At 46.7% G+C, this 17,479-nt stretch overlaps 1 protein-coding gene across 1 annotated transcript; it reads right to left on the bottom strand.

Moving 5' to 3' along the window:
- Positions 1 to 2,888: 2,888 nt before the first annotated feature.
- Hif1an (hypoxia inducible factor 1 subunit alpha inhibitor) lies at positions 2,889 to 16,470 on the bottom strand. Its single transcript, XM_031390433.1, has 8 exons — positions 16,242 to 16,470; positions 15,733 to 15,983; positions 13,219 to 13,367; positions 10,770 to 10,915; positions 9,805 to 9,911; positions 9,344 to 9,407; positions 8,886 to 8,996; positions 2,889 to 8,091 (listed from the first exon to the last, which is right to left on the bottom strand). Exons 1-8 carry the CDS (start codon positions 16,416 to 16,418, stop codon positions 8,047 to 8,049), a joined length of 1,050 nt encoding a protein of 349 aa, XP_031246293.1. The 5' UTR covers positions 16,419 to 16,470; the 3' UTR covers positions 2,889 to 8,046.
- Positions 16,471 to 17,479: the final 1,009 nt, after the last annotated feature.

Genomic DNA, 17,479 nt, shown 5'->3' with positions numbered 1-17,479 from the left:
TTTAACAGTCAACGTAAGGCGAAGGTGAAACCAAAATTCAAACCTAGTCTACACAACTTCAAAAGGCTCTCTTACATACACTGCTTTTAGTTCTTGAAGAGAATCCTAGCCAGTCAAATGTGGCAGGATGGCAGTATTTTAATGGAAATGCAGCCTAGCTGATTTCCAGCTAAGCTCATGACAAACTGTAATTTGAAAACCTCTGAACTTGTGTGGCCAACCTCTCTATAAAAGCCCCCCCTAAACCCTCGACTCAGGAAGGAGCCTTTACAGCATTTTTATGTAACACTCTCACATAACTGTTCCAGCAGCTCTGAAAGGCAGCGGAGGCGCTGACTTTAAAGCTGAGGGGCTGAGGCCTAGTAGGACCAAATAGCCACCCCTGACACTTAAGTTCTTCTCTGCACATGCATCCTTCAATAGGTCTGGGTCTCCATCCCTGCTCCCTGAGATCCTGTCCTAGCAGAACCATCTTTGACCCTAGCCCTGCCTTATGGCTTTCCAGTACGTCCCCCACCCCCAGCACCTATGGTCTCCATTTTCTTTTCTTCACCTCAAGTACACCTCTTCTGTGTGAATTCTTTGAGAACTGTACCTGAAGAATTAGGGTAGAGTAAGAAAAGTTCTGCAATCAGCAGATTTTCTTCCTGCACCCACAAAACCCTATAGTTTTTGTAATATAACACATTTCCTAAGTGCCTCCCTGAGCTGGCTCTGAAGGTCACCTCACAAACCCTCAATGTTGCAAGCTATCTGTTATTTCACAGACCAAGCAGGAAGCTGGGGCCCAGAGAGGTTAACTAAGGTTAAAGCTAGAAAGTGGTTAAGTGGGGATTCAGACTCATGCATGGTGTCCACAGCGGTGTATCATGCCAGTCCCTGGGAAAGCAGCAGCTGTGCGGACTCTAAAGGACAGGCAGAAGTGAAATTTCAAAGATGTGCAGAAGCAGCATCTTCTAGCCTGGGGTGATCTGCCTGCAGACGAGCACAGTAGCCTGTGACAACTTGTTTGTACCACTGTGGCCCTACTGTGACACCCTGCACACATCAGTTGTCTCCTATCCCCTGACTACTGTCACCAGCTAGTATAAACCTTCAAGTGATTATCTTTATTCCTGAAGACAGGAAAATAGGTCTAATGAATTGACTTCACAGTTCTGTATTTATATAGTGTAGAAAATGAATTCTATAAAGTCACTGCCTAGAGATGGCAATGGTGACAAGGTCCTTGATAGAGCTGGAAGTCACTGACAAAGGGATTTCTGTGACTAACCAAAGGGAGCCTTGAGCAGGAGTCACTGCTCACCCCTGTGCCCTGCTCAGGCACTGACTAGTCACACTTTAAGACTAGCCACAGGACCTAGTTGGGAAGCTAGAGAAGAGATCCACTCTGGGAAGGACAGAGCCTGAACCCCTGGAGACTAAAGTGGATGACTGAGCTCTTACCCCATCATCCCTCAGTTAACCCTTTCTTTACCTACCTTGTTTGTGTAACCATCACCAAGTGTGCAGTTACGAAGAGGTCAAGTCCAGGCAATTTGTCATTTCTCCAAAGTCACGCAGAATGGCAGACCCAGTGTATGCTTATCATTCTCAAACCTCTCCCCTACCCTGCACTACACACTATATGCTCAAGCAGAATAAAAACCCAGTACACACACACCCTGATTTGGGGTTAATTTGGAGCTTCCCTAAAGACAGGGATTTACCCTAATGACAAGTGAACAGGCCTTAAACAAAAAGAATAAGCCAATAAATTTGGCTGGTGCAATGGGGAAGACAGCCAAGGCCCAAAGCCAGAGTTACATAAAAGTGACTGCAGGTGACTCTAAATGCCCTGCTGCCCAAAAGGGTGGCTTAGCATAGGCATCTTCCCTGGTGCGGCATGCTAGAGCCTTGAGAGGCTGCACTGCTGGAGGGGGAATCATAAGACAAAGGGAGGTAGCCAGGGGTAGTGCAGAATCCAGGAGACCAGTGGGATCCCATTGTGGGAGGCGCTGAGAATTTCATACACCCAAGTAAATTTCAGGCTGAAGCCTGAGTAACTGGTTAGCAGCTAGGCTGTGCGTGAGGACAGCGGGGCATGTTAAATGGCCCAATCCAATCTATCAGCCCTTCACAACGAATGTGGTCCAGCAACCAAACAGATTGCCAGATTTCTGTAACTAAAGGGTTTATTCTTTTCCTTTACTACATCTAGTCTTTTCTCTGACAAACTCTTTCGACCAGGTGTAAGAGAAAGCCAGGCAGAAACATGCCTTCTACTTTTCCTGCAACCCAAGTAGCTACATATCTTCCAGTTATCAGTCCAGGCTGTAGCATTCCCTAGAAGGCCTACCATACTGTGAGTATCCAGGTTGAGTGAGGTCTTGTCCAGGGCATCCTTAACTGAGATGCACTGGACATTACTGAACTGAGAGCAATGGAGAGCATTCAGTTGGAGGGACTAGCACAGTGCCTGAACAGAAGCACTTATCAAACAGTATGTTAACACCCACCCATTTTCTTCACTTTGAATTCCCTATGCCCTCAAGCAATCTTTACACACTTGTCATTTAAATACACTGAATGTCATAAGAGTGAACCACAAGGGCCTCAGCTGTCATATTCTTTCAGAGGAATTTAGAAGGGAGTGCAACAGGTCCTTGTGACAGTTGGGAGAGGTATGAGCAGGGGTAGGTGCTCACACCTACACCAGTGCCTCTGTCTGTAAGAGGCGAGAGTTTCTCCAGGTGGAACGTGGAGCAACTGAGCTCCCACGACGACACGTCAGTGAGGGGCTCAGACCACCAGGAATCTGGCTGACCGGGCAGAGGAGGCATGGGTTTAGAGAGGATGAGTCGCTGGCAATCATATACATCACTGAAGCCAAGTGTTTAAAATAAGTCGCATTACTCTAACCACCACCACAGCCATTTATTAAGTGCTTGCCAGGCACTGCTAAAGCTTTACAGACATTATTTCAGTTAATCCAGCAACCCTGAGGTAGATATTTTCAACCCCCACCCCCACAAGTCATTATAGTAAAGGAAACTGAGACTCAGTTAAATCAATCAACCAAGGTCAAACCCAGCTGGGAAGTAGCAAGCTAGAAATGTACCGAAGGGACCAGACCCCAGACACATGCTTTTAAACACTAGACTGTCTTCCCTTGAAAATTAAGGACACACATTCCTTCCCAAAATGAGAACAGATTTTAGGTGAAGAGGGTGGGCAGTTTTTAAGTAGCTTCTTGAATCAACTGTTGTACTTATTCTCTTGGAGGAATAGAGAGTCATCCGGTGATAAGCTGACCACTGGGCCCTTTCTCTTGTCCCCTGCCATCCCAGCCTTTCTCCTGGGAGGCCCCCACTCTTGACACCAGACTACTCAACATACTGCTTCCTTCAAGCAAGCTCAGGGACAAAGGGGTCTGTCAAACTTGGTGACACTGAGCCAAAGACCTGAGAGAAATTAGGAGACATTCAGAAAATGGCCCCCATCCCTGAACTGCTGGACCCTAAGGCACGAGGACACACTCAGATGGAAACACAAAGCTCGCTCCTGCCACCCTGGTTTCCCAAGCCTGACCTCTTTCTCGAAGTTTCCTCACCAAGTCCTTCACCTCTCCAAGTTCTTCCCCAATTGTCCCCAAGGAATCACTAATCACAGGCCCATGGGCCTTGAGGGTACCAGTTTCTGAGCCTGTTCCTCCAGAAATGTCCCCAAAGTGCTCACCAGGGCTCCGGTCAGGACCCTCTGGGTCTATAATTAAACAGCTGGCTGAAGAATAAGTAAAAAGGACCACCAGAGTGAGACAATGAACCAGCATGGAAAGACCAAGGAATGGCAAGTGGAGAGAGCAGACGGACACAGCCACTCATAGAGCTACCTGAGGTCACAAGTGAAGCAGGGACAGGGAGAAACCCTGTGGAGAGGGATCCTCCAGCCAAGCTGTCCAGCGCTTGGAGCCAGAGAGCTTCTTTGAGGAAAAGGGCCTTGGTAAAGAGGCCACTGAGAGCCTGGGTAGAAGAAAGATCAAAGATCCACTTAAAGATGGGTTAGGAGGACACCAAGAGGAACTGGAACTGGAAAGGCCTGGCCTCTATAACCCTGAGCTATCTCCATCCCACCTGCCCATCTAGGAAAAACTGGTCACAGGGTCACTGCTGGTAGCCCTTGCTAAATTCTGCACCGAGTTTTGAAGGGTGAAAGACAACAGAGGTAGAGAACTTACCCAGGACTGAGACAGCACCATCCTTGAGAAGTCTGCATTATGAAAGGAGACAGAGGAGCCCCCCCTCCTCCAAGCCTTGAGGAGCCTAGGGTCTAAGGAACACACTAACGGTGAGGACTACTACTTTGTACAGACTAATATTCTTAGGCGTTTGAAGGGACGGGGGTGAGTGGTGAGGAAGATCTAAGCTGGACTCTTCACAGCACTGGGTCACTGAGCCAGGACCTCAATGTTCCCCAGCAATGGCTCACTGCTCCAGAGTCAGTCACTGTCCCTGAGAGGCCTGAGGATGTCTCCTCCAGGCAGCCTGTGCTACACCCAGCTCCTCCTCACAACACCTCTCCTTGCACACACCTCAGCTCTGCTACTCTTCATATGGTCTCCTTCCCAGCTTCCACCAGTGTCTGGGGTTTGATAAAGATCCGGTTTCCTGCATAAGCTCAAGTGCTGGGAAGTGACAGCTCCCTGTCACAGGTGGAGCTCAACAGTGTAGAAACCCTTCCTAACTGAGCACATGGTAACCTAGCCTACTGTACTGTGTCCCAGGGCTTGTGCCCACCACTCACTCATCTACCTTCAACTTCAAGGGCTCAAGCAGAAAGATGTCTGTTTGCAAACCCACCTCAAGCTGGGACAGGACTCCTGGTCTAAGAAGGCATGCAAGCTCTACCCACACTTGTGGGAATTCCAAAAGGATTCTAGGCCCGGAAGATTCCGGGGGTCATAGACAGGGAGTGTCTCCCCATACTAGGCTGGCCCACTAGTAAGGATCCTTCCCCTCTCTGTCTCCTAACAGATTCAGATTAATGATGGCTCATTCCTAATTGTCAAATTTCTTTTCCTTCATCCTGTGTCTAATCACCAGTGACAGAAACCATTACGCAAATGAGAGCAGACGACTTCCCCCAACTGTTCGCGTTGGTAAAAACCTTGTAATTTAGAGCTCTGATTTGTAGGGGAAGCTGGTCTCCCCCAGGCATCCTGGGCATCTGCTCAACTGATGCCCAGAACAGCCCCTCCTCCACCCCATAACTCTAACCCCCCAGCAAATATTTGACTTCACAAAACAGTAGTTTTTACTGTACTGCTGGTATAAACATGAGAGTTTGCAACATGGCTGACCCCTGGACAAGCCCATGTCTCCACCTTCCTTGGCACATCTGACTCTCATGCTGCTGGCTAGAATGGGCAGACACTGTATCGATGCTTGCTCTGTTGCAAGTACAACTGGAGCCTCAGCAGCCCTAACTTAGGTAAGATCCTGCATGTCATCCCCAGGGGGAAGTGACTGTGCAGAACCAAGGAACCTACAGCTACCTCTCAGCATGCAGCAGTTTGGCAAGGAGCTACAGGACCTACACTCCAGAGTACACAGCACCCCCTCCCCAGCAGGGCTGGGGCTCACTCTTCCGCTTCTTCCCAGACCCCTCGCTTGTAAATGGCTTTCCAGGCAGCTTTTCCATGTCTCCAGCTGGAACCCCCAAAGCCTTTCACCCTTCCACACCCTCTTGCCCGAGTCTGCCTGCACACTGCCTACGGATCAAGGCTTGAGGTGAGGTAGAGAACCAACAGCATTTGGAAGAAATGGAGGAGCAGGGGAGGGGTGGGTTTATAGCCAAACAGCATTAGGTTTGATCTTGACTACCACTCTTCACCTACTCTCTGAGTGGTTTCTTCATCTGTGAAGTAAGAAGCTACCATGCAGCATTGTGAGGGACAGAGCTAAAAACAATAGGTACAAATCAGGTATCTAAAATCAGGAACAGCTATGACGACATACCAGCATCAGGGCCAATCCTGATGGTCCCAAAGCTCACCTTTTCTCTCCTTGCTCCCAGCCACCCTAGGACAGACGGGTGAGAGGCAGAGTATATACTGAAGGATCAACCAAGCAGATTCCGACTCTCTGCTACAAATCCCTGACACCTCTGAGGGTAGGCCAGGACCACAGATCTGCTGAGAATGGACATCTGCCATGGTGGCCAAACTGACACTGCTCTGCCTCGCTCTTCTGCTGCAATCCTCTTTCCCAAAAGAGATGGAGGCAGGAGTTCATTGCAATCAAATTGTCCAGCACTGCTGTATTTAAAGAGCTATACTCCAGAAGGTACCAGGTCTGCACACGCACACTGCATCAGAGTCCCCAGAATGGGGTACTAAAGATCCCTCCCCTAAATGCACACAGGGGTGCACAAGCATACACATGCATCTTTTTAGTCCATGGGGCACTGTAAGCTGAGCTTCAGGGCTAAGACCCACAGCTTGGACACCGAGGTCAAATCTACAGGGAAGGATTAAAAGGTGACAAAGAAAAGAATAAAATCAGTCTTCCAACTTAGATTTTAGAGAAAAGGTTGATGGAAAAGGGACTTGAGGTAAATGGACACAGGGCCACCACTCTGCCAAGCTGCAGGGCCCCCATTCCCTCTTAACAGATGTGAATGATGGCGCTCTGTGTTGTGTAACGTTGAGCTGTCCAGCTATGAGGAGCTGCAGCCTTCAGGAGTGTTTCCCACAAATAGCTACCAACAGAAAAGTAAATTCTATCTCCAAGTTCTACCAGGTCTACTCCACCTGTCATGTGACGCTTTGTTGGATCTGGCAGAGGCGCTGGTTCTAAGAGGCAAGAGGACATTTTTTCCCTTGCCCTGAGGTGGATGAAAGGTATGGAGTTAGCTGCCTAAGTTTGACCCCATTTCATCTACTCAGCCAGGAAGCTCAGCAGGAGCAGGGGATGTGGACAGGAAAAGACATAGGGCCTGGAGGCTTGAGCCAGTCAGCTTTAGGTAGGCTGCAGTAAGATCTGACCAAGATAGGATGGCTAAAATCCAAGTTTAAAAGCTCTAGGCTAAGTCAGGCAGTATCTGAGGTTCACACTACCGTCACATTGGACAATGTAAGCAGTAGAGAACCTTAGTGAGCAAGAAGGATGGCAAGTGTGAACACACATACATACAAGTGTGCAGATGTGTACACACACATGCAGAGGTTCATACCCCTGGAGCCCAAAGAAGTCAGAGCTAGAATCCCCTCAATGCAGCACAGGGACAAGAGCTGGTACTAAAAGAGAACAGCTGCATTTGCCTGTATTTGGACATATGCACAATCCTCTGTTGGTAGGTCCCCAAGTTTTCCTTCTATGTATGGCTTGAGCATGTAGTTCTCAACTGGAACCCTATCTAATCCTCTTCCACTAGGTTACCTAGGCTTCCAAAAATTAGTCTCCATCTCAATGTCCCCATTAGGGTCCCAGCAGTTATTGCCACCTGGTTTGTAGCCTGACTATGCTGCAAAAACTGGCAGAAGGCAGACTGATGTGCAGATTCATTCTGGCAACAGAGCCCAGATGTTGCAGGGATACAGGAGCATCTCCTCTCCCAGGCGGAGGCACTGAGGCTTCAGGAGACAGGAGCTGAGAGCCAGAAGTGACATCATGACCAAGGAAGAGGGAACAAGGAACAGATACATGCATGTGTATATACACACATGCATATGCACACATGTACACACACACACCCTGAGGTTAACAGACTAACTAACACAGACATGATTACAACCAGAAGCTGGGACTCCACACACTAAATGCAGGACTTCAGGGGGGCAGAGAGAGAAGTTTCTGGGGCTCAAGAGGCAAGGGTGAGAAACCTTTCCAAATGGGAGTGCAGTCAACTACCCCTGCCTTGCCTCAGACACCTGCCTCCAGGGCCATGGCAAGAGTCCATCCATTAAGTGCAGCGTGCAATACTAGTGCTTGGAGTGTTCCGTCCTCATCAACGAAGCATGTGGACAGGATAGCAGTCACCTGGCAGGAGGCCTTGACCTCTGGCAGGTTAGTTGTAACGGCCTTTAATCATGGTGTTCAACAGAGGCCCCACCTGTAAAGAGATAGGAGAAGCTGGTCAGAACCGCCTATCTCCCAATCCTGTCCTAGGACTGGGTGCCTGGAGACATGCAATCTATAGCTAAGGGCAGGGACAAATGATCTTCAGATCTAAGTTTTCTGATCAACTTTCCTGAGTGTCAACTTAGTATTCTAGGGCAATGAGCCTCTGGAGGTCCAATCTTTCTCTTCCTTCTCGTTTATAATACCCTGTGTATCTGCAAGCACCCATCAGACAGAAAATAACCAATAAAAAGCCAAGGACCCCCAAACACCTAAAAGCGTGTCTGAAGGTTTCTCCAATGTGCCTGAAGAATTTTAAATCTTCTCCATCCTCAACAAAAGTCCACCTGCAGTTAGTACTGGTGCTCTCAACCCCACAGGCACCTCTGATGTTGAGACTAACCGCAGGAAGGAGGTAAGGCAAGTAAAATACACACCTCCCTCTTTGACCCAATGGATGAGTAATGTACCTGGATGGGAAGCGGGACTCAGCACTACCTAGAGCAGCCCTGGCCCAGCTGGGAGAGCACAAGGAGATGCCTTATTACACACTTCCCATTCCATAAGAATCCGCTCAGGGGTCCCCAGATGGCACACACGCCCCAAGGCAGACATTACTACTAGCATGGAACAGATTATAATGGATCCGCCAGTCAAGCCCCACTCTCAACAGAAAACAAGATTTCCTAAATATACAAATCAACTGTATGGGGAAGACAGCAGCTACAGAGAACGTCATGAGCCCTTACCTCCTGTGGCTTCCCCAAGAATGCCAGGAGCCCTTACCTCTTGTGGGTTCCCCAAGGCCTCTCCAAGCATCTTCTCAATGTTCCTCATGATGGCTACTTTCTGATGAGCTTTGAGAGGGTATTCGATTCTCTTAGGGGTGGGAGCCCCCTGCAAAGGAAGCAAGAGCTCAGGAACTACATTTAACCAGGCTTGCAGCATTACCTCTCTAGTCCCAGCCTCCCTTCTAGAAACAAAGAACAGTTCAATCTTATTCTTCTCCAGCTCCCTGCAAAATCACTTCCAGGGATAATCAAAATCAACAATCCCAGCCCAGCCCAAATCACATACAATCCTATGGCTACTTCACCTCAGCCCCAGTTCCATATGAAGACAGACAGACAGACAGACAGACAGACACACACACACACACACACAAACACAAATGAAAAAAATTTATGTGTGTGTGTATGTGTGTGTATGTATATCAACAACAACAACATCCCACTAATATTCACCTTATACCAGAAGTTCACAGTGATGGTGATCCCCCCATTTAGTAAGGACTCTATGTGGTGCCACCTATGGAAAAGAAAAAGAAAAAAAAGGGGTGGGGGGAGAAGAGGCTCCTATTTACTTTCCAGAGACAAGAATGAAAAACTCGTATAGTCTAGTTAAAGGAAAGAGTGAAGACGGGTGCTTTATGCTCATCCTGTGAAAACATACAGTGGGCTGGGGGCTGTAGCATTCGGTCACCAAATAATGAAGGGGGTGGCACAGGGAATAAAGATCTCTTTGGATTTGAGGAATTGTCTTCCTTTCTTAGGAGAACTGTCCTCTGTGCTCAGTGTGCTCAGTCTGGGCATGCTAACCTTCCTGCAGGGAGACAATCCTGCACATCTGAGAAGGGACTCAGATAAAGCTTTCTGAAAACAGGAAAGGAAGTATTTCAAGAGGCCTCCATCCCTAGCCTCCTCACCAGTACATTGGGATGTAAAGAACATCACCAGGGCCAACCACTGTTTCATAACCAACCACATTTCGGAAATTGGGGAAACTCTCGTAGTCAGGATTGTCAAAATCCACCTAAGGGTCAAGAAAGAGAAAAAAGGTCAGTCAGTGATTGCTGGGGCAGCTTAAAAAAATGCAAAGACTTGTCTGGAGAGGAAAGAATGGATACTACTGGCCTCTCAGAGAACAACTTAAGGCAGTCCATGCTTACACGTTACTCCTCAAAGCCTTAAGACAGGAGGAGTAAGGATTCATCCATCACCCAAACTTTTCCAAACTTTTCCCCCCAAACAAATTCTAACTGGAAAACTGCTACATGAATTAGCAAGGCATCTTTCTCAAGAGGATGTCAGAAGCTGAGAGATGGCTCAGCAGTGAAAAGCACTGGCTGCTCTTGTGGGGGATCCAGGCCTCACAAGCACCCGGAACTCCAGTTCCAGGGGGTCCAACCTCCTCTTCTGGCCTCCACAGGCACAAGTCATGCACATGGTGCACATACATATATGCAGGCAAAACACTCATACACAGAAAATATTTTATTTACCTATCTCCCTATCAAAAAGAAAAAGCATACATAATAAAAGAGAACAGTTGGTAAAGTTGGTGGAGGCATTCGTAATTGATGAAACCGAGGCAAAAACCAACCAAACAAACAAACAAAACAAAACAAAACAAAGGAATCTAAGTCTTACAACATTAATGATAGCATCTGTCCCCCAACAATCAGCTCTGTCTATACTCACAAATATCTGAGATCCTCACGGGAGCCTGGAACACTGTGAAATTATTCTCTGGGCTTATTTGTAGACAAGACCAGCAGTAAAGCAAATCTGATGCACTCCCAAAAGGAAGGGCAAAGATATTCCAGCCTCTGATCTCAAAGACACTCCTAGAGCCCAGAGTTATACACCCTCTTCAACCATATAAGCTCACCTGGCTCTGCCTGTCACAAGGGTGATGAACAGGGTATGGATAGAGGCACTCGAACTGATCCGGAGGAAATAAGATGCATCTCTTATGGCCTTTTATCTGGGCAAAAAAGTTCTGCTGCTCATCATAGTGAGCAGGTGTCACATTTCCTGCAAGAAGACCAAAAAGGGTATTTTCTTAGCTGAGGTGGTGGCCCCTGCCGCACAACTGAAATGCAGATGGCCTACTGCTGCTAGCTGTCCTCCAGTAAGTGTTAGCTCACAGTGAATCAGTCAAGTGTTCCACTTTAGGTGTAGTAAACTTGAGCAACCATCACTGGGCAAGGTCCATCATCAGCTAGGAGATTAGCCTCAGTGGTGGCTGATGCCCTTATGGCAGCAAGAGTTCATTCACTAAGTCTGATAGACAACAAGCTCACACATTCTATGGCAAGAATCCAAGGACAGCAAAACAATGAGAAATGACTGACAGGACTGGTACTGACGGCATGCACACACTCCTCTGAGGAGTTCTTCTGGAAGCCAGAGACTCTCAAGTGCTGTTCTCGCCTTATCACACCCGGGATACAGCATATCTCAGAGCAACACTGGGCTGCTGAGAGAAAGATTACTGAATTACTGGAGAGGGCTGCAGAATTTAAAGAGACATTGCTTAGAATGTCACCTTGGCCAGGCTTTATAATGCAGGGCTGTGATTCTAGTTACTTAAGAGTCTGAAGCAGGAGGATCATAGTTTTAAGGCCAGCATGGACAACTTAGTGAGACCCTGATTTAACATGAAAAAAACAGCTGAGACAGCTTAATGGTACAGCACCTGCCCCCATGCAAGGACTATGACAATCCCCCAGTATCACATGTGTAAATATACACACATACATATATTGCTACCTTGAATTAGTTGTGCCCTAATGCATATTCCATCTACCCTGTATAACTAAGGTCATAGCCGTACCTTCTGTAAATCTGAGCCTAGAGAACTTACTGGTACACAGCTATAGTCCTAGCACCAGGCAGAAGCACTGCTCTGAGCAGCAGGGTACCCTGAGCTACATAGTATGTTTATGGCCAACCAGGGATACACAGTGAAACCCTACCACAAACTATACACCTAATGTGCCAAGATGGCTGCCTTCCTACTGTGGACAGTCCAAATGTATCCTCAAAGTAGCCCTTGCATCTCCACCAGAGGCACCTGGCCACAGCAAAGGGAAGCAGAGCTGTGTTTTTTCTAAAAAGCCAAAGTTGGTTTTAAATGGGCAGGTGAGTGTCAATTCATAAGCTGCACTGTGTGCAGCCTCTTTAATAGTGCTATGAAAAGTCCACATCTGAGGAAATAGCAGTCAAAAGGGAAGAGACTTAGGGGCTCAATCAGGGCAATGGCACCATTCTGTCTCTTTGTTCACCAAGTTCACTCAGCAATCACTACACAGCTGTTGATGGCTGACGCTGAGCTAGTGCTGGACACTGAACGAGAATAACCCCGCTCTGCAAACAGCGCTCCTTCTCCCAACGGCACTCAAAACAAAAAACAAAGGGCTGGAGAGGTGGCTCAGCAGTTAGGAGCACTTGCTGCTTTTGCAAAGGTCCAGGGTTCGATTCCCAGCATCCGCATGATGGCTTGCAACCACCCTAACTCCAGTTCAAGGGGATCTGTTGCCTCCTCCTTATATCCACCTGCACCAGGTACACTGAAGATGAATACACACACACATACATACATGTGCACAAACCATCATACACAAGATTAAAAATTTTAAAAACATTTAAAAAAAATCAAAACACATTTACATATTTTCTTGTGTATAATTAAAACCTCCCAGCAAGAAACACCAATGAGTATGCCATGCCATGAAGTGTCTCTGCAGAGGACAGCCGAGAAGCTGGGAGTAAGGGGAGAAGACTGTTGGCTGATGCCTATTTATAGCCTCTCAGTTTTGAACTCCATAAATATGTATTTAAGAGATAAGGTTTCACCATACTAGAGAAGTAGTCTCTGCCAGGCACAGTGGTACACTCCTTTCTCTTATCCTAGCACTCAGGTGGATCTCTGTGAATTCAAGGGCACTCTGGACTATATACTGAGTTTCAGCCAGAGCTACATAGTGAGAACCCGTCTTTAAAAAAAAAAGTTTCCATTTGTACAGGAATAGATTCCTCAACATCCTGCAATGCAATGGAAGGCGGCAGCATTTCACAGCGGCCTCGCTATCTTGGCATCTGTGCTCAGCAACTGAGAAAGGAAAAGTGCTTCCTCAAGACTGCACGACACAATCCAACGACTGAAACTATTCATCGTCTCATTCAACTATGGTAGCTACTTATAAAATGATATCTTGTTCCTTTTGTGGAAGTTCAGTGACTGGTTCACAGCCACTGGGCTAATAAGTGGTGGAGACAGGATTAGAAATCGCGTCTGCATGAGGCAAAGCCATGCTTTTGGAAGCATTTCTTACCTTCCATGCCGATGAGCAACAGGTTAGAGGTCAGCTGCCCCCAGCCACGTTTCCCCTGTTGTTTATTAATCCAGTTCCAGTTAAAACCCAAGAAGTCCATGACAATCTTTCTACCCACGGTGTCATTGAGTGTTTGCTGCAGATACAACCTACATTCCCCAAGAAAAAAGTTCCATCAGTATATGTGCGTGGTCCCTGGCCAGTAGATGTGAGCGGTCCCTGGTAGTACCTCTCTCTGTCTGGAAACGCAAGGCTGTTACGAGCATCTCCAACAGAACAGTTGTAGTCATGCACATAGTTGAACAGTAGTCACAAAGCTGAATTCTTTCTCTGTCGGAGCTCTGCTCCACAACAAGCTCTTCAAAGACCTGATTCTTAACCCTCTGGGTCACAGTATAGACTACCTTAGAATTCAAGGTTTCAGGGAAAAAGTTCCAAGCACATGGAAATTTCACACAATTTAGTTCCCTGGAAGCCTGTCTACAAAGTCTATGATGAATCTGACTTCTTTCAGACTCTCAAGATCTGATACACCTCCTCTGGACCTGGATGACCATTGCCGCTGATTCTAACACTGCTCACCAGCTGCCCTTATTTGTGGGAGAACTCGGTTTGACTGATACAATGTCACAGAGGGACTTGTGTTGCTTCCAAGTATGATTTTAGGAAATAGTCCACACTATTTTGTTTTTCCCTTTGCTATATCCGACTGTAAAATTCCAGATTGTAACTACTGGGACAATTTGTGTCAGGGAATCAACAAGATGATGTGGCCCGGGACAAGCATGTATGAGTGAAAATAAGGGACTTCACTGCCTTAAATCCTAACAGTTATGACAACATAAATTAGATATCTCAGTAACTTGGAAAAAACTAGCTACAAGGAACCTCCTTGCCCTCTCATGATAAGAGAGGCTGGCCCTGAATCCCTGATTCTTCTGCGTCCACCTCCTGCGTGCTACAATTACACACATGCACCACAGTGCCAGATATAGCACACCGACTTACAAAAAACAAGGTAAGCCACAAACCTAAACCATATTCCTATTACAACTGAGTTATAAAAGCTCAAAATATCTCTCAGTATACATGTGGAGATCATAGGACAACTTGTGAGAGCTGGTTCTCTTCTTCCACCATGGTGGTCTTGGGGATTAACTCAAGCTGTCAGGCTTGGCACTTAGCACGTTTACCCAATGAACCATCTCATTGGTCCAGATACTTAAAATCTATTCACTTAGTTATATTCTGATGGTAGGAAGCCAGAAAGAGAATAAAGATAGGAGACTGCAGAGTACTCCCTATATGGCCACCAAATGCGGGATAGTAATTCACTGTTAAATACTCAGTGAAAGCAATTCTCCAAGGACAGTTTTATAATGTGGGGCTGACTGCTGCCTGGAACCTATACAACTGGACTGTCCTCAGAAGTAGAAATAAAAACAAAGAGGAAGAAAGAATCACTCTTCCAAATGATTTTTGAACAATGGGACAAAACAGTATATCAAGCAATGTGTTCTGATCTTCTCAAAGCTAGAGGATCCTGATATCCCTTAACCCAAATCATAAAGGCCTACTGAACTTTTCAGCATGAACTGTCCCCAGCTAGGACAGTACTTGAGAATCAAGACTGCAAACTGTCAACTTCAGGGCTAAATCCAACAAGCAATTGTTGTCTTACTCTGTGTGTGCGCGTGCGTGTTAAATATCAAAAGGGCTCCAGAGATGGCTAATCAGGTTAAGAGCTGCAGTAGGAGACTGGGGTTCAGTTCCCAGGACCCACATGGCAGTTAACAACTATCTGGAACTCCTTTGCAGAAGACAGAAGGCCTTCTGCCCACTTTGGGCATTAAATACGCATAGTGTGCAAGGCATACAGGTAAACACCATGCATGCCTTTAACCTCAACACTCAAGGTAGAGGCAAGAGGATCTTAGTGAGTTTGAGGCCAGCCTAGTCTATATGGCAAGTTCCAGGCTAGTTAGAGCTCCAGAGTGAGTCCCTGCCCCACCCTACCCCAAAATAAACCAAAACCCAAAACAAAACAATAGCAACAAAAAACAAACACCTGTACACATAAAACACAATTTTTTTTTCAAGAAGCCAAAAGATTTTAAGTAAGATTCTTCCATTTTGAGCTTGAAATTTTAGAACCCTGGGACAGCCCTCCCAAACAGAAATGCACGACTTCTAACTTTGAACAGGACATATGCCTTCAGCCTATTATAAGTCCCACATAGGCACAGTCAAGCCTTCCTTTCATCCTTTCATCCGACTGACCCTGCAGGACTGTCGCTCTAACTACCTAAGACAGGAAATTCGGCTCACAGTTCAAGGCTAATACTAGTCTCATCCACTAAGCTAAAAAGAACCATCGAGAACTCAAAGCGCAGAGCAGAATATTCACTCGTGGAACCCAGAGGCTGGAGATGCCAGTCTCTTCTTACCCAATTCCACCACACCGTCAAACAAGTACTAAGTGGATGCCCAAGTTCTACAGACTGGGCAACTTACCGCTCTTCTCCCCCGCGCTGCTGTATAGCTTGTAGTTTCTCAACGAACTCATGAAATTTAATTTCCTCCCTGTTGGACCTTGGCTTAAAGTTCTGGAAATTGGCCATCTTTTTCTCATCATAGTATAAGAACTTATGGGTGCTGGCACTGTACACCGAGAAATCTCCGTTGCCAATATTCTCTTGCAGGTAGTCGAGGTCCCACTTCAGAGCAGGATACACAAGGTTTGTGTCGGTCAGCACCACTGGCTCCTAAACAAAAAAAAAAAAAAGAAAAGAAAAGAAAAGAAAAAAAATCAATCCAGTCATTCCAAGGAGCTAATAGGTCTTTTCGACGATATCTGTACTTGTCAAATTCACAACAATTTCTCCTGTCAAGCACTCCTGACTTGCCATCTCTCTTTCCCGCCTCTCAAGTCTCGGTCCACAATCCGGTCAGTTTCCCACCTCTCCCCTTCCCCTTCACTGGGTCCCTTCCTCCGCCCCTTCAGCAGCAGCCCCGCCCCCCACCTCATTTTCGATGAGCTCTTCCGCCCGAGGGTCACTCTGGCTCAGACGTGGGATGGGCCTGGTCGGAAAGCTGTAACTTCGTAGCTGGGACTCATCCCAGGCCGGACCCGGAGCTTCAGCTTCTTCCCGGGCCTCTCCAGAGCCAGAGGCCGCAACCTCGGCTGCCGTCGCCGCCATCTCTACTCCAGGGACGGCCCCGCCGGAAGTGGTGGCTCCGCCCCTTCCGTAAGCAACCACAACGAAAACCATAGAGATGAACTGCAAGAGAAACCGGTCCAGACCTTTTAAGTAGGTGGGAGCCTAGGTCGAAGGAGCGCTACCTAACGGTGACCTGCAGCACTACAGCCTAGGCTCCATAAGGCCGGCCCGCTTGGTTCCTTAGAAAACGGAACAAGCAAGCCCACAAAATATTGCTGCCTCTGTATGTTCAAGTCTACAGAGGTAAAGACGGAGGTAAATGTAATTAAGCTTTAAACTTTACTCTCATGGGTGGGGAGAGAAGCCAACGGTTAGATCCACTTAAGGAATCACTAGAAAAATCAATTAGCATATAGATCTTGGGAAAAGGTGTCCTGAAGGCTTAGACAGATGATTAATGGCAAACTGAATTCATTCAGAAGCTAGAGAAGATCAAGGGCTTATAGTTCCAACTACTCCAGAGGCTGAAGCAGGAAGACCACTTGAATTCAAGAGTTCACAGCAAGCCACCATCCCTTAAAAAATAAAATAAAATCCAGAAAAGGATTCTTTTTGTTTAGTATTATTTCATTTTTCTGCATATGACACTATCTCTCCTACTTAAATCTAATCTTGCAATGAGACCAATGTTATTCAACCACAGACATCCACATTTTCCAACACTATATACTGGTTCTAAGAGACGGCATTAATTGTTTTGTTTGCTCACTGGAACATTCTAGTGGATACCTATAGGAGGCCACGATTGTCATCCCATGGTGTACATGTCCTATTAAGTCTCTCCACTTAAAATGACAGTAGGAACTGCAACTATGACAGGGTAGTGTCCCTGTAATTAGGTTACATTATATGGCAGAGATTTAGTCAAAGTCCCTAACCTGTCAAATTTGAGATCATCAAAATGAAGACTTATCTTGAGTCGGGCTGAAGTTATCTCTCTAGCCTTTAAACCTGGAAACATTAGTCAGAGACAAAAGTCTTGAGGGTCTGAATCCATAATATGTGCCGTCTGGTTTGCCTTGAAGATATATATATATATA

The sequence above is a fragment of the Mastomys coucha genome, unplaced genomic scaffold (assembly GCF_008632895.1).
Source record: "Mastomys coucha isolate ucsf_1 unplaced genomic scaffold, UCSF_Mcou_1 pScaffold21, whole genome shotgun sequence".
NCBI classification, from domain to species: domain Eukaryota; kingdom Metazoa; phylum Chordata; class Mammalia; order Rodentia; family Muridae; genus Mastomys; species Mastomys coucha.
The sequence above is the reverse complement of the archived record's forward strand: the minus strand, read 5'-3'. Positions and strand labels throughout refer to the sequence as shown.